Source organism: Vicugna pacos, chromosome 17, assembly GCF_048564905.1.
Source record: "Vicugna pacos chromosome 17, VicPac4, whole genome shotgun sequence".
Lineage (NCBI taxonomy): Eukaryota > Metazoa > Chordata > Mammalia > Artiodactyla > Camelidae > Vicugna > Vicugna pacos.
The window spans coordinates 15,920,243-15,943,319 of NC_133003.1; the positions used below are offsets into that span (position 1 = coordinate 15,920,243).

At 44.0% G+C, this 23,077-nt stretch overlaps 2 protein-coding genes across 6 annotated transcripts in view; one reads left to right on the top strand and one right to left on the bottom strand.

Annotated features, from left to right (window-relative positions):
- CTNNB1 (catenin beta 1) overlaps nt 1–23,077 on the top strand; it is a 51,255-nt gene that overhangs the window by 23,777 nt on the left and 4,401 nt on the right. The window contains exons 2-16 of one of the 4 annotated variants that reach the window (XM_031686789.2): nt 4,566–4,626; nt 5,068–5,295; nt 5,498–5,751; nt 5,886–6,124; nt 6,213–6,414; nt 7,512–7,656; nt 10,115–10,218; nt 10,298–10,636; nt 10,910–11,068; nt 12,436–12,555; nt 13,122–13,272; nt 13,363–13,484; nt 14,533–14,593; nt 15,848–16,068; nt 16,375–17,140. In XM_031686789.2, coding sequence (XP_031542649.1) covers nt 4,614–4,626; nt 5,068–5,295; nt 5,498–5,751; nt 5,886–6,124; nt 6,213–6,414; nt 7,512–7,656; nt 10,115–10,218; nt 10,298–10,636; nt 10,910–11,068; nt 12,436–12,555; nt 13,122–13,272; nt 13,363–13,484; nt 14,533–14,593; nt 15,848–16,056 — 2,346 coding nt within the window. In that variant the 5' untranslated portion in view covers nt 4,566–4,613 and the 3' untranslated portion in view covers nt 16,057–16,068; nt 16,375–17,140. Of the gene's footprint in view, nt 1–4,565; nt 4,627–5,067; nt 5,296–5,497; nt 5,752–5,885; nt 6,125–6,212; nt 6,415–7,511; nt 7,657–10,114; nt 10,219–10,297; nt 10,637–10,909; nt 11,069–12,435; nt 12,556–13,121; nt 13,273–13,362; nt 13,485–14,532; nt 14,594–15,847; nt 17,141–23,077 lie in introns of those variants that run through there. The other 3 variants (XM_031686790.2, XM_072941054.1, XM_031686788.2) reach the window with 3 other exon arrangements.
- Nucleotides 22,223–23,077, bottom strand: part of ULK4 (unc-51 like kinase 4) — a 427,885-nt gene continuing 427,030 nt past the window's right edge. For both annotated transcript variants that reach the window (XM_072941052.1, XM_072941053.1), the window contains exon 37: nt 22,223–22,387. In XM_072941052.1, the coding sequence (XP_072797153.1) occupies nt 22,324–22,387 (64 nt within the window). In that variant the 3' untranslated portion in view covers nt 22,223–22,323. The remainder of the gene's footprint in view (nt 22,388–23,077) is intronic.

The window sequence follows — 23,077 nt, forward strand, 5'->3', positions numbered from 1 at the left end:
TTTACTTTAAAATCATTCAGTAGGAAGGCACCAATATGGCACGATATTAACAGTTGTTACGTATAAGTGATGTGTGTGTTCATTATAAAGTTGTGTCTGCTTCTCTGCATGTTTCAAAATTTTCATAATAAAAAAAAAACCAAGCATGCTAAAGTATTCTTGTTCAAAAAGCTGAAGAAAAAATTACTCATAGTAATACCCTGAATAGGGTATGGTTCAGGATGAACTTTCTTCTTAGGTAGAAATTATTATATGTAATAGATATACATTTTTCTAAACCTTGTAGAGTTTAAGTCAGAAATAGTAAGATGAACTTTGAGGTATTCTTTACACAGTATATAATTGGAAAAGAGTATATGTTTAAAAAGCAAAAAGAAAAACGAAAAGGATGCACGTGTCCACTACCTTATTAGACTGAGTTGGTGATCCCCAAGCACCCTCTTTGTCAGAACACCACTTGGTGGTGATAAAGCTGGCAAGACACAAAACATTCTAATGTAGTTTATAGTGATCAGTTGCATGTGGGAATATTTAGTATTTAATTTTTAAGCACCATCCACCCTTATCTTGATTAGTACTTAGTGGGCTTTTCCCTATTTTTGTTTCTCAGAATTCGTTTTGAAGTGCCTGTGAGTTGGAGCTTTGATCCCCTGGGTTGATCCTCTTGCTTCTTCTCTTTTGTACTTCTGTGTGTCTTTCTCCTTTATGCTGTAGTTTTTGTCAACTTCAGTTATCTATTGAACTTTTTGTTTTTATTCTTTCCTGTCTCTGTGAGCATAATAAAGTGAAACATTCTGTTTCCCTCCTCACCTTACCCTGATTTTTAAGTTCTGTTTCTCTAGAGTCTTGGTTTCCTGAAATGTTAAATAAGCCTTAGTTGATTAGGCCCTTAATGATTGGCAGGGTGTAGTGGAGGGGAGCCAATCCTTCGACTGAAATTTCTGCCCAAAGGAAGAATGAGGAAGGCTTCACTTTGGGGCAGGATTCTACCCTTGTTCTCTGGACAGTATATTCAATTTCTTTAGTAAATAATTCTCAGAGTTCACGTAAGTTTGGATTTCTTTGCAACTGTTGGTTTATACTGCTGCTTATGTAGATCTCCATTTTCATTCCTGCTTTTTACTTCTCTACCTGCTGATTGACACTTTCCCTCTCTTACCTCAGAGGGTTGCTGTGAAGAGCAAGAATAATTTTTATGTATATTGCATAAATTTGGAAGTGTTATAAAAAGATAATAGTATTAAGAAGTCGCAACATACAAATGGATGTTGTTAGTTTGGAACATGAACTTACTTTTTTTTCCCCATAAAATCATTATAAATCATGGTCAGGTTACTAGGTCAGCAGGGTACATGAACACATTTTAGTTAATAACACAGCTAATATGTTTTGCCTTTGTATCAACAGTAAGGAAACAACACAATAAATACTTTTTTCCTTGATGCCAGATGTATCAAAGCACTTCTTAAATAGCTGCATGCCCTGTAGATGTGATTGGTTGGTTTCTGAGCTCTGTGGCATTAGCCAGAGGAGGTGCTTAGTGTAGAACATGTTTTAGGTCCCCTTTCCCAGAAATATATTGGGAGCTGGAGTGGAGAACCCGCTTTTCAGAGGGGTAGAGAAGTGGTTAAATAGCCAGTGACAAAGATAGGCAAAAGATACAAACTAAAACACAGTATCACTGGACGGAGAACCTGGGTTCCTTCCATCATGGTATTTCTCAGTGTGGTGTGCAGATCAGTTTCTGACTCCTAGAATGTTCATTAAAAATGCAGGCTTCTATGCACCACTCCTGTCCTATTGAATCAAAGCATTAAATACATAATCCTGTTTAGTACTTGATTTTAAAATACAGGTTTCTTGTTGACAGGAATCACCTTTATTATTTTCTGTCCTTCATTTTGCCATATAAGTAAATTGTTAATTGTTTTCTTCTGTGGACACTAAAACAATTGTATCCACATCTCTTGTCAGCTTTAGGTGTCAAGTGATTTTTGTGATTGTAAAAATCTAGTTTTGGAAGAGCATTTCCAGGAATAATCAACACATGCTTCCTTTATATGAGAAAATAGGACTTGAGAGTTAGAGGACAGTTTCCAACTGCATTAAACATAAACTTTTTGTACATTGACAGAAAACACAGTTCATACTTAAATATCTTAGTCCATATTTTTACACATTGGTAATTTACTCCTAATATTTAATTTGTAGTGCAAGATGAACTTGTTCAGGCTTTGTAATAAAGGACATTAAAAAAATATATTTTATTGAAGTATATAGTCAGTTTACAATGTGTCAGTTTCTGTTGTACAGCACAATGCTTCAGTCATATATAAATAGGCATACATTCATTTTCATATTTTTCACCATAAGTTACTACAAGATATTTAATACAGTTCCCTGTGCTATACAGTATAACTTGTTGTTTACCTATTTGATATATATTAGTTAGTATCTGCAAATCTCGAACTCCCACTTTATCCCTTCCCACTCTCTCCCCCCCAACTAAGTTTATTTTCTATGTTTGTGAGTCTGTTTTGTAAACAAGTTCATTTGTTTTTTTTGATTCCACATGTAAGTGATATCATATGGTGTTTTTCTTTCTCTTTCTGGCCTGCTTCACTTAGAATGACATTCTCTAGGTCCATCCATGTTGCTGCAAATGGCATTATTTTATTCTTTTCTATGGCTGAGTAGTATTCCATTGTGTATATATACCACAGCTTCTTTATCCAGTCATCTATAGATGGACATTTCAGTTGTTTCCATGTCTTGGCTATTGTAAATAGTGCTGCTGTGAACATTGAGGTGCATGCATCATTTTGAATTATGTTTCCCTCTGGATATATGCCCAGGTGTGGGATTGCTGGATCATATGGTAGGTTTATTTTTAGTCTTTTGAGGGATGTCCATACTGTTTTCCATAATGGCTACATCAAACTACATTCCCACTAACAGTGTAGGAGGGTTCCCTTTTCTCCACAGCCTCTCCAGCATTTATCGTTTGTAGACTTTTGAATGATGGCCATTCTGACTGGTGTGAGGTGATACCTCATTGTAGTTTTGATTTGCATTTCTCTGATAATTAGTGATATTGAGCAGTTTTTATGTGCCTATTGGCCATTTGTATGTCTTCATTGGAGAATTGCTTGTTTAGGTTTTGTGCCCGTTTTTGGATTGGGTTGTTTGGTTTTTTGTTATCAGTTGTATGAGCTGTTTATATATTCTGGAAATTAAGCCCTCATCAGTCTCATGCAAAAATTTTTTCCCATTCCATAGGTTGTCTTTTTGTTTTGCCTACGGTTTCCTTTGCTGTGCAAAAGTTTATATGTTTAATTAGGCCCCATTTGTTTATTTTTGCGTTTATTTCTATTGCTTGGGTAGATTGCCCTAGGAGAACATTGCTGAGTTTTATGTCTTAATGCTTTGCCTGTGTTTTCTTCTAAGAGATTTATAGCGTCTTATCTTATGTTTAAGTCTTTAACCCATTTTGAACTTATTTTTGTGTATGGTGTGAGGGAGTGTTCTGACTTCATTGACTTACATGCTGCTATCCAGTTTTCCCAACACCATTTGCTGAAGAGACTGTCTTTTCTCCATTATATGCTTTTGCCTTCTTTGTCAAAGATTAATTGACCAAAAGTTTGGGTTTATTTCTGGGCTCTCTGTTCTGTTCCATTGATCCATATGTTAAAGGAAATTTTGTTACTAGTAATATCTAGAGACCATAAGCCCTTAAATTGGTCTCATTTGCAAATAGCTCCCTGCATGATTCAGTGTTTTCCTCAATATTACACAATAAAGCCAAAATGCAGACATAAATTAGTGCTAAGATTTATATATATGTGAATGATTTTTATATGGATCGAAGCATTCCAGTTAGTAATATTTATATTATAGCAATAAATCAGTGCTATTAATTTGAACTTTAAAAAATTTAACTTAAAAAGGTGCTTTTAATTTCCATTACAAACTTTGATTTGAAAAGTAATTTTACTTATTAATAAAAAATCTGAAACCTACTCTTTTGATCCAGTCACCACAGTCTGCTTTATGAAGGTATTTTAGATGGCACTGCATTATATTAGAAAATAAAACAGTAACAGTTGACCCCCTTTAATGAAAATTTGGTGTTTTTAAAATCCCATTGGACCTCTATTGTCCAAAGATCTATAAATTTTTCAATGAAAGAATTTAAAAAGGGAGAGGACTTTTGGAACTCAAGAAGTTGATTTTGAATCGTTGTTTCTCCTTCCTGGCTTTCATTACTTGAGTGTTTATGCTTTCTTTGTCATCTTCAATAATTACGCCTTTTGACATCCTGTGTATCTACTGAAAAGAGGTGCTTGTTAAAGAGAAGTTTTCACATAGAAGTTCAGCAGCAATAGAGCTGTGGTTGAGGTGTCTGGAGACCATGAGGTCTGTGTTTCACTATATCATATGGTAAAAGGATTTGGGACTTTTTGTGGATGTAGTCCATGACATTTGACAGGTATCCTTGTGACTTATGAGTATTAAAATCAAGCTATTTTAAAATCCTAATGACTTCTGATTGACTCTTTTAGGGTCTCTGAAATATACCATACAACAGTTTTGAAAATCCTGCGTGGACAATGGCTACCCAAGGTTTGTATCATAAGTCTTTTGTTACTGAATTGGGGCTCTGCTTCGTTGCCATTAACCCAGTCTGTCTCAGATTCCCCTGCTTTCCTCTCTCCCTGCTTACTTGTCAGGCTACCCTTTGCTCCATTTTCTGCTCACTTCTCCTAATGGCTTGGTGAAATAGCAAACAAGCCACCAGCAGGAATCTAGTCTGGATGACTGCTTCTGAAGCCTGGATGCAGTACCATTCTTCCACTGACTCAGTGAGTAACTGTTAGGTGGTCCCTTAAGAGTGTAGAGTTTTCATCACTGAGCTGACCTGGCCATCATTTCTATTATTCTCAGCTGTCTTTCAAATTGACTTTATTTCTAAAAATATTTCAGTGGGTCATATCAAACATTTTTATTTTCAGATTAAGATATCGTTTCCCTCATAGTAATACTAATGCTGTTTGCTTTTTATAGCTGATTTGATGGAGCTGGACATGGCCATGGAGCCAGACAGAAAAGCAGCTGTTAGTCACTGGCAGCAGCAGTCTTACCTGGACTCTGGAATCCATTCTGGTGCCACTACCACAGCTCCTTCTCTAAGTGGTAAAGGCAATCCTGAGGAAGAGGATGTGGATACCACCCAAGTCCTGTATGAGTGGGAGCAGGGATTTTCCCAGTCCTTCACTCAAGAACAAGTAGCTGGTAAGAATATTACTGCCTTACTGAAAGTCAGAATGCAGTGTTGAGAATTAAATAGTTATTGTTATAAAGTTAGTGGATAATGGCTTAAATAAAATGGTGGGTAAAGAAAAAGTGATTGCAACGTCACCTCTACCATTTAGGATAGCAAGTACTCGGGTGAATGCTGAGCTGTGGACAGTGAGTGTTGAATCTGCCTTTCCAGATATTGACGGACAGTATGCAATGACTCGAGCTCAGAGGGTACGGGCGGCTATGTTCCCTGAGACGTTAGATGAGGGCATGCAGATCCCATCTACGCAGTTTGACGCCGCTCATCCCACTAACGTCCAGCGTCTGGCTGAGCCATCACAGATGCTGAAGCATGCAGTTGTAAATCTGATTAACTATCAAGATGATGCAGAACTTGCCACACGTGCAATCCCTGAATTGACAAAACTGCTAAATGATGAAGACCAGGTAAGTAGTGACGTGGCTAGCTTTTTAATCTGCTTTGAAGGAAATTCTCAAGCAAGTAGTCTCAGAATGTCTACAGAATGTCAGTATTTGAAAACTGAAAACTCATGATGTCTCTTAATTCGTCTGCATTATAGGTGGTGGTGAATAAGGCTGCAGTTATGGTCCATCAGCTTTCTAAAAAGGAAGCTTCCAGACATGCCATCATGCGTTCCCCTCAGATGGTGTCTGCTATTGTACGCACCATGCAGAACACAAATGATGTGGAAACGGCTCGCTGTACAGCTGGGACCTTGCACAATCTCTCCCACCACCGTGAGGGCTTGCTGGCCATCTTTAAGTCTGGGGGCATTCCGGCCCTGGTGAAGATGCTTGGGTAAGAAAACATGGTCAGAATACTCAAAGCTCAGAAGGAGAAGAATGCAATCACAGCATTTCTGATAAGACTTTTTTCTTCTTCCCAGTTCACCAGTGGATTCTGTATTGTTTTATGCCATTACAACTCTCCACAACCTTTTGTTGCATCAGGAAGGAGCTAAAATGGCAGTGCGTTTAGCTGGCGGGCTGCAGAAAATGGTTGCCTTGCTCAACAAAACAAATGTTAAATTCTTGGCTATTACAACAGACTGCCTTCAGATTTTAGCTTACGGCAATCAAGAAAGCAAGGTAAAAGAATTGTTCTGAATGTGATTGTCATGGAGCATTGGAGACTCAGTGTCATGTCCTTCTACGGATTTTTGCACATTCATTGTGTGCCTCACCCTTTGTATCCTAGAAAAGTTGGGCAAGTCTGTTTCTTTAAACATTTGAGTTTTTGGTAAATAATGTACTGTGCTAGGTGTTAGGGATAGAGCAAGCAGGCTTCTCTTAGAGCTTTCATTCTTGGGTGGGAGAGAGACACTGAAATAGTAACCTAGTTACTATTTGATTTGTTACGAGGAAGTAAAGGGTCTTGAGAGCACATAAGTGAACTGACCCTGTTTTGAGGGTCCAAGGAGATTTCTTAACGAAAGTGATAGTTGAGTTCAGCTCTCGAGGAGGAGAAGGGATTGATTAGGTGAAGGTTAGGGAGAGGAAATGGCATCTTTGAAAGTCCTGTTGAGGGAGGAGCAGGGTGAGTTTTGGAAATTCAAGAACTACGAACAGTAAGGAAGAAGAAAGGTTTGACGTGAGTCTGTTGAGGGACGCACTAGGCAGGCCCTGCAGGACTTGGTAGAACCTGTTAAAAGAACAGTGGGAAACAATTAAGTAATTTTTGGCAGAGTCATGAAGTGGTGAGATTTGTTTTTAGGAAATCAAGGTAGAGTTGGGAGGTTGGGGTATGCAGGGAAATAAAGGGCAAGATTATTTTATCTCTTTTTGAGGTGGATATGATTAGGAGAAGTAAAGAGTCAAATCATTAGGCATTTTTAAGGCCCATTCTGGTTCAGATTTTCACACAACAAATCAGCTTTGATGTGACTTCTGTATCAGGGCATTACTGTTTCATACTAACCTGGTCAGTGTGGGGAGAATAAAATTGGGCCAGACTTGATGTATTTTGGGGAAGACTAGAAGCATGAATTGGAGGGAAATGTTGTAGAAGGAGGAGGGTTAAACAGGGCCCCAGTATGGGGGGTCTAGGTAGTGAGGACCAGGAATACATTTAAGTCATTGGCAAGCTGGCTGAAATTCTGGTAATAATAAAAGAGGTTGGTAATAATGGCTTTTCTCAGGCATTTGATCAAGATTCCGTGACTAACAATATATATACACCTTTCTAGCTGATCATTCTGGCTAGTGGTGGACCTCAAGCTTTAGTGAATATAATGAGGACCTACACTTACGAGAAACTTCTGTGGACCACAAGCAGGGTACTGAAGGTGCTGTCTGTCTGCTCTAGTAACAAGCCAGCTATTGTAGAGGCTGGTAAGTATATTTGCCTGTTCTGAGTTCTGCAACGCGTCATGCAGTTCTGATTAGATTGCCTCTGTTACGAACAGGGTGATAGAACCAACCTGAACAGGCTGAAAGTAGATGGTCCTATTTGCAGCCAATGTCACATTCAGACAAAGTATACTTTGCTTGACACCTGCTTTGGTGCTGTTCAGGCCAATTTTAGGCGGAGTTACTATCCATTAAAGATGATAGCTAATACTTGGCTTCAAACAGCTATTCCTGAAATGCCTGGAATGCTTGCCAAAAAATACAGAATTTGAGACTTACTTTATCAGAATCCCTGGAGTGTTGAAGTGACAAGAAGGTCATTAGGTAGCTGGAAATGTGTGTAGGACTGGAGGCCTAGGACTGTTCATTTTAAGAAGTTCCCCAGGTTATTCTGATGCTCATTTGTTTATTCTGAAAATATTCAGCCCCTGTGTTTGAAGAACTGTAATAAGCACATGGTGTACACTGGGTAGCAGTAGGTATGGTCCCTGTATTTATTCTTACAATCTGGTGAGGGTGACACAAATAGGCAAAAAGATGGCGTGATAACAAATTGGAGTGAATGTTACGAAGAAATGAACAGCAAATAGTGATACAGAATTAACGGGGAGGAGACCCATTCCAGAGAAGGGGATGTTAAATAAAACTGCAGAATGAGAAGGCATCTGTCTATCATCTGCGTGAGCAGTAGGGATTAGGTGCCTTCCGGACAGAGAAAAGCAGCGTCACAGGCTGTGTACTGAAGGTGGGAAGGGAATGGTTGAGTTCAAGGTGAAGAGAGAGCCTGTGTACCTAGAAACCTAGTGAGTAATGGGATGAGCAGTCAGGATGAGGCTGAGGAGCTGCAGCTAGGTGGGGCTGTATTGTGCAGGACTTCACAGGTCCCTGTGAGGTGTTCATGCTTTATTCTAGCTTTGGAACCATAGGTGTAGAATGCTTAGGGCAATTTGGAATGCTAGGTGGGATCCAGATTCTAAAGGGTTCCTTAAGGTTATGCTAAAGAATTTGGTCTTGGTCTTACAGCTAATAAGATGCCGTTGATGGTTGTTGAGCAGTGGCATAGCACCACAGTGAGGTGTCTGGAACATTAATGCTAGCATTGTATGACCGAAGGCAAGCAGACCAGGCCACTGAGATGTGTTGATAGGCTTCTAGGAATGAAATTGTGTGATACTAAAAATACACAGCAAAGGGTAAATGTTATTTAAGAAGCTGACATACTCAAAGTGATTAAAAGGTCAGTAGGTAGCTGGAAGTGTATGCTACTGGAATGCAGGGGAAGACTGGGCCGGGGTAGAGATTTGGGAGTTGCCCTTTTAGTGTCTGCAGGGAAGAGGTGGGAGTGCCTTAAAGCCATCTGTCATGGGACTTTTACTCTGGACACGCTGAATCAGAACATGTGTGTCTTTAAGTGTACAGGCTATTCTGAGGGGCATCTGGGATTAAGATCCGTTCTCTTGAGAGTTACAAGTTAGCGTACAGGGAGGGGATGGAATCTGCGAGGGAGAGAAGGTAGAGGGGAATTCAGCCATTTAGAAAGCGTTGGGCAGGTCACTCAGTTAGCAGCTGGAGCTGCTCTGAGGAAGGAACCGATGGGGGGTGATCTTGTCTTGTACGGGAGGCAGGCTAGACGATAGTTGTGATACGTGCTGTGAAGGAAAAGTACAAGGTGCCATGAGAATTACAGCAAGTAGATCTAATCTGAGGAAATAAAGCAGGCCTGAAAAGATCAACAAGGAGACAGGGGAAGTGTACCACAGCACATTTGGAAGTGATTTCAGTAGGAGAGTGATGAGATTAAGCCCATACGCGGGGAACTGAACTTGCTTTTAGACTCCTCTGCCAGGGTAAATGTACTTCCTTATGGTCCTAAAGATGGAAGGTTGTCAGCCTTTGGGGCACATCTTTTGGAGTCAGTGCCTTTTATGCAGTCCCTGGCAGTAAGTGTTCCAGTGCCTTCTTTTTGGATTGTTCTCACATCGTGAGTTTATATAGTTCAGATCTTTGCCTAGATGTCACCTTCACACTGAGGTGCCCTTATCTCCCTACTTAAAAATTGTAGTGCCCCCCCATCTTACTTTCTTTGTAACACTGTATATTATATGGTTTTAGTTTACTGATGGCATTTTTGTTTGTCTGCCTCCAACTATGCCATGTGCTCTGTAAACGAAGGAATTTTAGACCTTTGCTCACTGATATAGGTTCAACTCAATAGGGCCTTGTATTAAATATTCTTGAAATGACAGAAGTTATCACTAGTGGAGGTGAACAAGAAAGAAAGGGAAACTGAGCAGCATTCTAGAAAATGAAAGGAAGTAAAGGTGGAAGGGATAAGCTTCGGCAATGAAGAGGGGCACCCTCTGAGACTAGAGAAGACACTGGTGCTAGTGGGAGCTGTGAGCTGATAGCCATCGCCTTAGCTGTTTTTTAATCCTTTTAGGTGGAATGCAGGCTTTAGGACTTCACCTGACGGATCCAAGTCAGCGTCTTGTTCAGAACTGTCTTTGGACCCTTAGGAATCTTTCAGATGCTGCAACTAAACAGGTGAATTCTGAGGAAACTGGTGAGTTAGTGATAAGAGTCACGCTGAATGTGTACTGAGCATCTGTTTTCATCTCCGTAGGAAGGGATGGAAGGTCTTCTTGGGACCCTTGTTCAGCTTCTGGGCTCAGATGATATAAACGTGGTCACCTGTGCAGCTGGAATTCTTTCTAATCTCACTTGCAATAATTATAAGAACAAGATGATGGTGTGCCAAGTGGGTGGTATAGAGGCTCTTGTGCGTACTGTCCTTCGTGCTGGTGACAGGGAGGACATCACTGAGCCTGCCATCTGTGCTCTTCGTCATCTGACCAGCCGGCACCAGGAAGCTGAGATGGCCCAGAATGCTGTTCGCCTTCACTACGGACTACCAGTCGTGGTGAAACTCCTCCACCCGCCATCCCACTGGCCTCTGATCAAGGTAAACTGTCAGTCAAAGTAGAAAACTGCAGAATTGAAAATGAACTGCCTCTAGCTACTATCAGATGGCTGTCTAGGCCTGAGGGATTGCTAAATGGGAATTGTATTCTTCAGTAAACGAGAACTGTGGCTGGGGTGGGGGTGGGGTCTGAACCGTCTGTGTAGTGGGTTCTGCTTCCAGGTGATAGTGGCAGATCTAGTGCGGTGGGAATTTTAGGCTAAGAAAGTGATTTTGAGTTGTGTCCAGTTCTTCACTCTTCCTCCTGATCTGCAGGCTACCGTTGGATTGATTCGCAATCTTGCCCTTTGTCCAGCAAATCACGCACCTTTGCGTGAGCAGGGTGCCATTCCACGGCTAGTCCAGTTGCTGGTGCGTGCACATCAGGATACCCAGCGTCGTACATCTATGGGTGGAACACAGCAGCAGTTTGTGGTAAGTGAATCTCGGCAGTGACACCTGGCTATTTAAGAGGAATGTGTAAATCCAGAGGATCCTGACCAGCTTCAGTCATTGGCTCCCTCCGCCCTCCTTCCTGCCCGAAGGGCTGCTTGCTAATGGCTGGAAAAACTGGCATGTCTCTGGCTGCAGACAAGATAAGGAGTAACACGGCCCCTAGTGATGTTGCCTGTGGCCGGTCCTGACCAGTCTTACAGAGGGAGGGGGGTGTGCTTTGCTGCTGTGGTCTTCTTTAATCCAGTCTCACCTCCTTAGGAAGTAGCAGGGCCTTAGTTTGAATCCAGGCCTGTCTGATTTCAGAGCCAACATGAGTTCTACCTGTAAATGTGTAACGCACCCTTTACTGTCCCTTCCAAGAGTGGTTCAGCTATTTTCATGGGTTTTTAAGAATACCAACAGATTACAAGCCTGAAACTTTGATGTCAAATTTGCAGTTTTAAAACAAGCTAGCTTTGTTACTAGTATCTAAAGACACTTCTGATTCCTCAGAATGCACTTTAAGAATCAGACCTTCAAAGAGTCTCTCTTACTTAATCAAGTTACTTTACCAAGATCTTTTACCAGAACAGATCTTGAGACTCATTGCTACTGTGATACGTATGTGCTTATGAGGTCGTTTTGGCTTTTTCCATTTATTACTTTTGGTTTTGGCCTGTCTCCATGAGGTGGCCTAATAGATGGCAAAGGGCACCTTTTTAAATTTCTTCTCTAGAAAGAAAGGAGTTTTTGTGTCCTTATAAAAATTAAGTTGAATAGAAAAGCTGCTAAAAGTAGAATTATAACCTTGTTTAAAAACTCAGAATCGGGGAAAGCAGATTGTACTTAAATTTTGAAAAGCAACTTCCTTCTCCCATACAGGCTGTGAGTTGAATAGTCTTGGAGGAGGTGAGTGGTTTTCTACTGGCAGCTGAGTAGAATTTTAGCAGTTGGTGATAAAACTTTGCTAAGTTTTCACCAAATACACACAGATGTACAGTGATGGAGCATCTGAGAGAAAACACTGGTGTAGTCTGCATGTTCCTTTTCCATCTTTCTGTATTATATATCCCTTTTACTCAGGGTGCATGGTGCCCTGACTGTAAGGAAGGCATCTTCGGGACCCTGTGCTGTGCACAATACTGTGCATCGGGGAGGGGTGCTGCCCAGAGCACCCCCTTCAGAAAGTGACATTCAGCTTCATGGAGTCCCCCTTCATTCCTGAACTAATTGCAAATTCTGGGGAACTGTGGGTTTATAATGTGAATAACTGGTCTAGTAATTGCTGGTCAGAACAGAAAGCCTTTCAAATATATAAACGTTAGAGAGGAAAGTACCGTATTTATTAACCTTGTCTCTCTCGGTAGGAGGGGGTCCGCATGGAAGAAATAGTAGAAGGTTGTACTGGAGCCCTTCACATCCTAGCTCGGGATGTTCACAACCGAATTGTTATAAGAGGACTAAATACCATTCCACTGTTTGTGCAGGTATGTTTGTGTTAAAGGAGGCATTCTAGTTTTTATGTTGATAAAATTTCAGGATTTCAAAGATAAGCAAAATTTCAGGAAATCAGGGGCCAAAACAGGGGCACCAACATTTTTCATCTCCTATCACCATTTATAAAATGGCAGTACTGCCCCCACTCCCCGTCAGAGTGTGAGAAATAGAATCTTAGTGTGTTAATGTCCTTTTTTTAACTGAATACATTACTTTTCTGAAAATTCCCTTCATTTTTCACAGGCAGAAGGGGGAGGAGACGGTCGCCACTTCTGGGGCTGCTTAGTTTTGAAAGGACAAAAGCTGCCAGGGCACAGACCGCCCCAGCCACCTCTGGGTTTTCCAAATTTCAGCTTGAATAAAACACTGAAGAAAGGGTTTGTAGGTACAAGTGCTCCACAGCATCGAATACCCTAGAACATAAACTTAGAGTGTATGATTTAAAGCAGTACAAGTGCCACTTACACTCTGCACTGGGAATGTTGGCACCACTGTGGGAGGCCTGCCATGTTGTAACTTTAGATGCAGTTAGGTTTCGTGCGTGCTCTCTCTGTAGCTGCTGTATTCGCCCATTGAGAACATCCAAAGAGTAGCTGCAGGGGTCCTGTGTGAGCTCGCTCAGGACAAGGAGGCTGCAGAAGCCATCGAGGCCGAGGGAGCCACCGCACCGCTGACGGAGCTACTTCACTCCCGGAACGAGGGCGTGGGTAAGTGAGGAAAGGAGCCAGAGCCTTTAGCTGCTGGTGACGGTGAAGCCTCAGCTTTTCCTCAAGGACCTTTTCTCCATCCTCTCCCAGCAACGTACGCAGCTGCTGTTTTGTTCCGGATGTCAGAGGACAAGCCACAGGATTATAAGAAACGGCTTTCGGTTGAACTGACCAGTTCTCTCTTCAGAACGGAGCCCATGGCTTGGAACGAGGTAGGCAGCATGAGCACGTTTCTTAGTTGTTTGCTAGAGTAGGTAAGGCAGTTTGTGGTTTCCTCTCAAAAAAACACTCAGTACGCTTTCATTTGCCTTGACTGTGTCCTTGGCTTGAATATTCCTTCATTCTTCACGCTATCTCAGCGACTCTGTGCGGGAAAAATAAGCTTTAAACAGCCTGTTCAGAACAAACAAGTTACGCTGTTTTAACATTAGAATTTGTAAGGGAGATAGAGGAAAAAGGTACCAGGTTGAAGAACATTTTTCAAAAGGATGTTAGGAGAGAGGCAGTCTATTAAATACTGTTAGTTGGAGGTCAATTTAATAATACTATTTTTAAAAACACTCAATTTTTCACCTACTTTTCTACTGGAATTTGTTAATTTGTTCAGTATTTTTTCCTAGTACAGAGTTGTTCATTGAAACATTAGAACTACCCTGAAAGTGTCTTCAGTTATGGCATATAGTCATAAAGTGAATTACATCCTCTATATTGTCAGGTGGAAAAAAAAAATCTGACTGCCAAACAGTGAGTAATATGTGAGTTGGCTTTTTAGTAGGCAGTCTTTACGTGTCCAAACTTGAGCCGTGAACTTCCTCACCCACCTGGGTCTCCAGACCTGTTGCTTTCAGTTAATGGCAACTCTGTTCTTTTAGCTGCTCAGGCTCTGAAAATCTTTTCATATATAACACATTTTGTCAACAACAACCATTGGAGGTGTAGATACTGCCTGTTTTGTTTTCTGTTATCTCTCTAGAATCTAGACCAGTGTCTGGCACCTAGTAAGTACTTAATATATATTCGCTGAAAAAATAAATTAGTATTTTTAATATGTGCAGTGAGAAAACGTTTCTATAGGTTAATCTTTGAAGGGTAGAGTATGAAGTATTTGTTTTGTTTACTTCTGTATTTTCTAAGTACTTCTGTAATGTTCCTTCATACGGTACTTTTGTAATCTAAAACTTTTTTTTTCAAAATGCTAGAGAGGTCACTTTAAGTTGAGAATGTTCATTTCACCTCCTTGCCTTGTACCTGTTTATCTAGACTGCTGATCTTGGACTTGATATTGGTGCCCAGGGAGAACCCCTTGGATATCGCCAGGATGGTATGTGTCTCCTATTTCCTGATTAACTCCCGATCAAGGTAAAGGTCCAAAGCTTTATCAGAAGAGCTGGTTTGCTCCTCTGGGAAACCAGTGTTGGCAGGAAAGTAGTGGCAGCAGTTAAAGGCAGTTCTGAAATTGTAGAGTAAGCAACAGTGTGGTTAGTGGAGCACAGGGAATTCTGAGCCACACTGAGTGAGCAACAGGATCACACCAGCAACTACAAGTCACTACTGCCAGGCCTCTGCAGTGCAGGATGGTAACCGGTCACCTGGCTTTTTATTCACTTTTCTTGGTCAGAGAACCCATAATACCTGTGTCTAAAACCCACCCGGAAAGTGGGAGTATGGGGAACTTCTGTCACTAGGCGCAGATCTGAAATGTGGGTATTTACGTAGTATTCTGAAAAGCTACTTTGAATCTGGGTAATGGAGATGGAGCGTATTAGGGGTACACGACTACTAATGTAACTATTCAACTTAAACCAAACTACTGAAGGTCAGAAGCTTCTTACCTTGACAGGTACATAAATGCCAGCCCTTAAGATAAAACATAAAAAGGTTTCATTGGAAACTGGTACATTTTCTCAGTGCTTTTGTGGGTATCACCTGGACTTCTCAACAAACATTACATTTGCTCGACCTCCTTGTTACCGCCTTTTCCTGCCACGACTCAGCCACGCTTTCACACAGTAGACTGCGGCTGCTGCTCCTCAGGAACCCGTGTCTCTGCCTGGTAGAAGCCAGACGTCCAGGACGAGAACTGGCTGGTCTGCCTTTGGTGGAAGCAGGCTTTGTGTAGCCTCGTGGGTGGCCTGGCCCTGGGTGGTTATTTAGCTGAAGAAGCTAGAAGTTGAAGAGGTTAGAAAGCAGTGCTTACTGCCACTGGGTACCCTTCTTACTTTTTTAAAAATATTTTTATTGAAATGTAGTCCGTTTACAGTGTTGTGTCAATTTCTGGTGTACTGCACAGTACTTCAGTCATACAGGAAATACATGTATTTGTTTTCACATTGTTTTTCACCACAAGTTACAAGATACTGAATACAGTTCCCTGTGCTATACAGAAGAAACTTATTGTTTATCTGTTATATATATGGTAGTTAGTATCTGCAAATCTTGAATTCCCAGTTTATCCCTTCCCACCCTCCTCCCTGGTAACCATGTTTGTTGTCTATGTCTTGGGTACCCTTACCTTAGTGTTCATTTTGTCTGTCTTCTCTCTCACCCATTTTGTCACTACCCCTGACTCTTGTAGATCCCAGCTATCGTTCTTTTCACTCCGGTGGATACGGACAGGATGCCTTGGGTATGGACCCCATGATGGAGCACGAGATGGGAGGCCACCACCCTGGTGCTGACTATCCAGTTGATGGGCTGCCGGATCTGGGGCATGCCCAGGACCTCATGGACGGGCTGCCTCCGGGTGACAGCAATCAGCTGGCCTGGTTTGATACTGACCTGTAACTCATCCTTTAGGTAAGAAGTTTAAAAAGCCAGTTTGGGTAAAATACTTTTACTCTGCCTACAGAACTTCAGAAAGACTTGGGTTGGTAGGGTGGGAGTGCTTTAGGCCTACTTGTAAATCTGCCACAAAAACAGATACATACTTTGAAAGGAGATGTCTTAGAACATTTGAATGTTCTCGGATTTCTGGTTGTTACGTGGTCATGTGTGGAAGTTATTAACTTTAATGTTTTTTGCCACAGCTTTTGCAACTTAATACTCAAATGAGTAACATTTGCTGTTTTAAACATTAATAGCAGCCTTTCTCTCTTTATACAGCTGTATTGTCTGAACTTGCATTGTGATTGGCCTGTAGAGTTGCTGAGAGGGCTCGAGGGGTGGGCTGGTATCTCAGAAAGTGCCTGACACACTAACCAAGCTGAGTTTCCTATGGGAACAATTGAAGTAAACTTTTTGTTCTGGTCCTTTTTGGTCGAGGAGTAACAATACAAATGGATTTTGGGAGTGACTCAAGAAGTGAAGAATGCACAAGAATGGATCACAGGATGGAATTTATCAAACTCTAGCCTTGCTTGTTAAAATTTTTTTTTTAATATCTGTAATGGTACTGACTTTGCTTGCTTTAAAGTAGCTCTTTCATTTTTTTTTTTTTGCAGTAACTGTTAGTTTTTTAAGTCTCTTGTAGTGTTAAGTTATAGTGAATACTGCTACAGCAATTTCTAATTTTTAAGAATTGAGTAATGGTGTAGAACACTAATTCATAATCACTCTAATTGTAATCTGAATAAAGTGTAACATTGTGTAGCCTTTTTGTATAAAATAGACAAATAGAAATGGTCCAATTAGTTTCCTTTTTAATATGCTTAAAATAAGCAGGTGGATCTATTTCATGTTTTTGATCAAAAACTCTATTTGGGATATGTATGGGTAGGGTAAATCAGTATAAGAGGTGTTATTTGGAACCTTGTTTTGGACAGTTTACCAGTTGCCTTTTATCCCAAAGTTGTTGTAACCTGCTGTGATACAATGCTTCAAGAGAAAATGCGGTTATAAAAATGGTTCAGAATTAAACTTTTAATTCATTCGATTGTGTCACCTTTTTTCCCTGTCACTAGGTTGCTTGTGAGGGTACTAAGTTATATAACTCAACTTCATCCTGAGGAAAGTTGTAATGATGGAAAGAATCTCACGGTTAGTAGATGAGACTGTCTGCCAAGTTTCTGTAGCATTTGGCGTTGGGTGAAACTGTACCAGAAGTGTTTTAGCGTCGAACATGGTCCTGAGCTGGTGTAAGAGAGTGTCCACCATCTCCAACCAAGGGACGCTGGGCTTAGAGCCTGTGGCCAAGTCACCTTCAGCCTGGCTGCAGTCATGTGTATAATCTTGCCCAAAAGCCGCCTCAGTTCCAAGGCATCTTGGGCTACTTTAGAACAAAACTGAATGCCAGATAGGTGTACCCCCCCCCAACCCTCAGCTCTGTCAGATGGGTTTCATTCCATTAAGGTAATAATGGAGAATTAAGTACCTGGATTTGGACTTCGAGCGCCTTCACAGACGTGTGACTCATTTGGAGCGGGGAATTCCTTCAACTCCGCTTTGAACTGATAATTAAGATGGTTTAAGTGTCGATGTTTATCTGAACTAGAATGGGCCAGGTGATCCTGTCATCCTGGTGGTAGGTCTGACAAACTTAGTTCATCCCTCAGGGCCGAGCCAGCAGACCTGTTAGAACTTGTGTTTTGGTCTTTAAAAGGCACAACAGTGTTTTGTGCTCAGAGAGAGCTGTTTTTGACTTACTGTGTGTCTAAACATACATGCAGTTCCTTTTTGTTGGATGAGGACCTTTTGTGAAAACTTCGTAAGTTCTTCCTCGTGTCTAAAATGTAACTGGGCTTGGAGAGGAGACGGTTGTGTGGCTGGTAAGGGGAATTCTGCTTCCACCGCCTGCCAGACAGAACCAGAGCTGTTAGTAGGTTAGCAGAGAGAAGATCTCTAGTGAGTTCAGCTTTTAACATAACCACAGCAGGGTGTCGTATTTAAAGCACTTTTAAAACCAGAAAACATTTTCAGAGCTTGTCTAAAATCATAATTTTGAAATTCCATTTAAAAACTTAATATGAAGGTTAATTCAGCAAGGTAGTTCTGCCATGTGCTTAGGAGGACGAAGCCCAAGAATAGCCAAGACACTTGAGCAGAGTCATACAGGAAGACTCATTCGACCAGCCCTCCAAGCGCAGCTGTAAAGCTTGAGCTAGTTAACACTCACTGACACGTGCGGGCACAAGGACTAAGGTTACTGAGTAAGATGAAGACAGTAATCACTTCAGAGGTGGCACTGGAGGTCAGTGTGAAAGAGGGACTTTCTAGTGAAAGTGTGCAACAGTTAGCCATTTAGATAAAATTTAAAATAATGCAGGGGAAAAAAATCCATGACAACAGAATATCACAAATCCACCTCAGAAGTCCACATGTCCAATCACTGCTTTACTCATGAGAGAGCAGCCTCTCTGCAGTAAAAAAAGGTACAGGTTCAGCACAGTAGTATGGGACTGTCTCAAATATGATGCTGAACAAAAAGCTGGTCACAAATAAATGTCATAGGACTTCACTGATCTTCACTGGTACCAAAAAAGGGCAAACTTCTAAGGAAATCATCTACAAATGGTAAAACTAAAAAGCAAGGAAATCAGATTGCTACAAAAATCAGAATAGTGGTTACCTGGGGACAGAGGTGCACTGGACACTTGATCCCATCGCAGTGACCACCACTGAGCTGAAAAAAGCTTTTCCATGGTGGAGGAGACGTCCTAGACGTAAGGCTTTGATCTGGTTATTTCAGTCCTTGACAATGAAAGCTCTTAAGATAAATACGCTCTTTGATTCTTATTTTGATTAGAGGAATGAAAGCAGAAGATGTGAATTGTGCTGTTCGGTTTATAAAATGCAGAGAGCTGAGTCTCTCCACTGCAGCCCTTTTGTTCCAGTACGTGAGAATTTAACAGCCTGGCCTGGAGTGGACACATCAAATGGGACTACAACATAAGGCGGGGGGAGCTGAGAAGGTAGTGCGTCCCCTTTCTTACCCACAGTGTCCTGTTGGTGTCCGCTGTGCCTCCCCACCCCCCTAGTGAGCTGGAAGGAAGCGACAGGCCACCTCAGCCACCTCGGCATCAAGTCTCTGAAAAGCCAGAGGCTGGGTTTAAAAGGCCATTCTTCCAGAGGTCACGTCACAACTCCACGTGGCCTTGGTCCTAGTTCTAGGCCAGGGCTTCTCAGCCCTTGACGCTGAGAAAAGCTTGAGGCTGCTGGGGCCAAGACCTCCTCAAGGCTGGCAAGTCTTGTCCCCACCCTACTCCAGACCCCGCACCCCACTGCCAGGACCAAGTCCCTTCGGGCTTTCGTAGCTTCTTACTTCCCCTTCCCTACCAGTTCCTTCCTGAGGCGCCCACCTCAGCTCCTGCATAGAGCTGTGCACACATCAGGGAGACTGACTCCTGCATTATCTTTCTGTTGTTGGAGGAGAGAGAAAACGGGGCATCTTGCCTCTTCCCAGTTCCTCTCCCATTACTCCCCTTAAACCAGTACAAGAGCCCCCACTTCTGTGCCGTCCCAGCGGAGACGGCCTGCCCTGCACTCCCGGGACTGGCCCAAAGGCCTCGTGAGGTAACGGGAAACACGGAGGGCAGACGAGGCAAGCTGAGGACAATCCATTCCAATGCTGGCGTCCTACAGAGCTGCCTCCCTAGCTGCTAGATGACTGAGAGCTCTCAGGACACCTCCCAGGCCAGAGTCATCCCAAGCAGATCTTCACAGAGGGCCAGCTCGCTGGGCACCAACTCTTAGGCCGTAAGTTGAAGCAAGGCCTCCAAGCTCTGGGCCTGCTGTGACTGAGGGGGAGAAGGCAGCCTGGTGCAGCCACTGGCCCGGTCCTCCCCACGCAAGGCAGGCTCTTGCTGCCTCCTTTGCCCCTACCTCTGCGACAGCGGTGAAACCATTAGTCCCTGGAGGGGCTCAGCCAGGGGGTTGTAGCCAGTTCACAAACAGCTAAAGCTCAGAGGTGGGGGAGGGGGGTAGGTGCCTGGGTCTGGGCCTCTTGCCACTCTCAGAATCCTGAGAGCCCCGAGGGGTGGCCGGGGACCAGCTCTTCTCAGAACTGGAGCCTGCCTGGGAAGCCAGATACAAGGGTGTGAGCCTCAGGTCAGGCAGGGAAGGGTCACTGCCCTCAGCCTCTGTCTACTCAGCGATACCATTTGTGTCCCCGACCTCTGAGCTCTGTAGGGCTGGGGCTGCTGCTTCCATGAGGCACCTTTGTGAGAAGGACAGAAAGGACCCCCGAACTCCAGGAGGACGCAGCCTCACACCAGGGTACAGGCTTAGCTTGAGCACCCGGTGCCCTGCGCTGAGCACCCTTGGTGGGGCAGTAGCCCTGCTTGGGACCATCCTCTCCTTGCCCCCTGCCTACTCCGATATGCCCTTCCTCAAAGAGGCAACAACGCTGCAGGACTCAGCCAGGCGTGGTCCACTCAGCACGCCTCTGGAATGTTAAAACTTTCCTGTTTCACCTTAAGCAGCACCGAGACTCCTCCCTGGTCAACTAAAAAGGGCAAAGCAAGAATTCCATTGCTCTGAAATACCTTCTGGGAGGACTGTAGGCCCAGGATGCTAGGGCGGTTCCCCCAAGGACTGAAAGAAAGGACAGAACAGGTTTCCTGGGCCCTAACCCTAACCCAGGCAAAGCAACTGGAGCTGAAGGCCAGGCCTCCGGCTGCTCCACTGCTGTCCCCCTGCGCAGGTGCGCAGGTACTCCAGCCCGGCTGGGACCACCTGGGCACACTGCCCAGTGGGACTCGGCATGGGGCCTCCTCACCACGGGCAGTATTTGAGAGCCTGCTCCTGGGTGGCGCTCCCTCTTACGGCCCCAGCTACTCAGCTCAACTCTGGACATCCCACTAGGGGACACAGGCTGTGGAGTCACAGTCCTGAGCTCAACCCAACCATGGGGCCTTGGGCAAGTGGGCTGGCTCCTCCAAGCCTGTTTTCTCATCTGTGACACATAGCTAAGGAGGTCTGGGCTGTAGGCGGTGGGTTTAAATAAGGTAAGTGGCACACATACCTTTGACGGAGTGGGGCACGGAGCTGCTGTGTTCATTACAAAGCCGCACGGAAGCTGGCACACTACCCAGGTCACGATGGCACAGTGGGTCTGCTGGTGACAGTGTGAGCAGCTTCCCGAGATGCAGCAGGTGGGGCCCCCTGTGCCCGAGTGGCTCCCACTGCCGCCTGCCCTGCACTGCCTGCGTAGGGGTCGCTGCTTGGGACGGAATCCCGTCCGGTCTGGGGCAGTGTGCGTGAGGGGCACACCCCCCCAAGAAGCACAGGGCACTGCAGCTACCGATCCAGTCTAGCTCAGCTCTTGCATCTGCAGTTGAGGAAACTGAGGCCCCAGAGAGCAGTCTGGGCAGTGTTCTCAGTTTGCTCACCACGTTCGAGCTGTCCAGGGCCCATGCCTACCTTCCTCAGTACCGCAGTCCCAGCGCATTCTGCAGTGCCACCAAATATTTTCTTGGCCTTGACTCTTACCGTAGCAGATGCTAAGGGCATGTGTGTGCGAAACAAGCTGGAGAGGTTTCAAGGATAAGGGGGTAACTGGTCGAAGTTGGGATGAGTCCACCTTGATGCCGTTAGCCGGTCTAGACGGGCAGACCTTCAAGGAAGTCCGCATTCCTTGAGTGTTCTGCATTCCTTTAGGCAAACTTCTAACTACCTGTGCCTGTTAGTGGAGTCTTACCCAATTGTCCCCAAGATTCTTGGAATCAGTTCTTCCCTGAAATGAAGAAAAGGCAGGCAGGTAAAGGTGGGAGGAAGACAAGAGGCTAAGACTAGCTTCCAAAGGCTTGCTCGGGAGCTGTGGCTGGAGGAGTCCTGTGTATCATGTCTTCTCTGCAGGAGAAAGATGCTTAGAGATGCTGGCAGGCTGAGGACTGCGGCTTCTCCCCCACTTTGATCAGCACAGGCAGTGCAGGCTTTGGCAGAGGCCCACACAGAGAAAGCATTGAGCACAGCTAGCAAACCTGGGGTTCCCAGATGCATCCCATAGGAACCGACAGGGTGCATTCTGAGTGGATTTTCTAGGGCCCGGAGGGAGTGAGAGCACCTTAGCCAGAGGTTCTGGGTTCAGATGACTTTATTAGATCCAAACAGAGCTGCCGGTGGCCATGTGGTGAATGTGTATAGCCGAGGGTGGGCTTGTGCCAAGGGCCTTCTTGCCTACTGTCCAGCTGCTTGGAGGATTTCCAGGGCCAAGGAAGCCACTGCACTGTTGGCTGATGAACTGTGAGAAAACAAAACAGAAACACGTAGGCAACTCCAGGGTAAAATGCCCCGTTTTCCAAAGAGACTGGCCTCTTCTGTGCCCCAGTATCTGATGGAACAGATGCTTCCCAGAGCTGCCCTGGGCATCCTTTTGAGAAGCAGAAACAGGATTCCCAGGCTCTGCCCACAGTCCTAATGGGGCTCAGAACGGGCTCTTCCAGACCCCCCAAGCTCCGCTCAAGCTCTTGGCCCTGCCACCACTCGATGTCTGGCCCACCTGGGCCAGATGCACCGAGGCTGTGCTGTGAGGGCATCAGGCAGACAGCACTTAGAGCCTGCAGGCCCTGCCCAGCGCCTGTCTGCAGCTGACCTGTGCCAACCAGCAAAGGTCCCAGCCAGGGACTCTCCTGCTCCATGTTACCCCTTCCTGATGAATCAACCAGGGGCCTTGGGTTTCTTATTCTCATAGGTGTGGATGTGCAATTAAGAGCTTCAAATGGAAATGCTGTTACTGGAACAAATTGTTTGAGACACACTTAAACCTGAGCCTTAACAACTGTTACCAAAGGGAAGAGTGGCACGTAGCAGTGTGCCTTGAAGTGTAAAATTAGCTGGTGGCACACTCGACTCCAAATAGAGCTGTCACCAAATAACTGGGGGTCAGGGGACTGCAAGCAGAGGTGGGTGTCAAGAACGGGGCTGCAGTCAG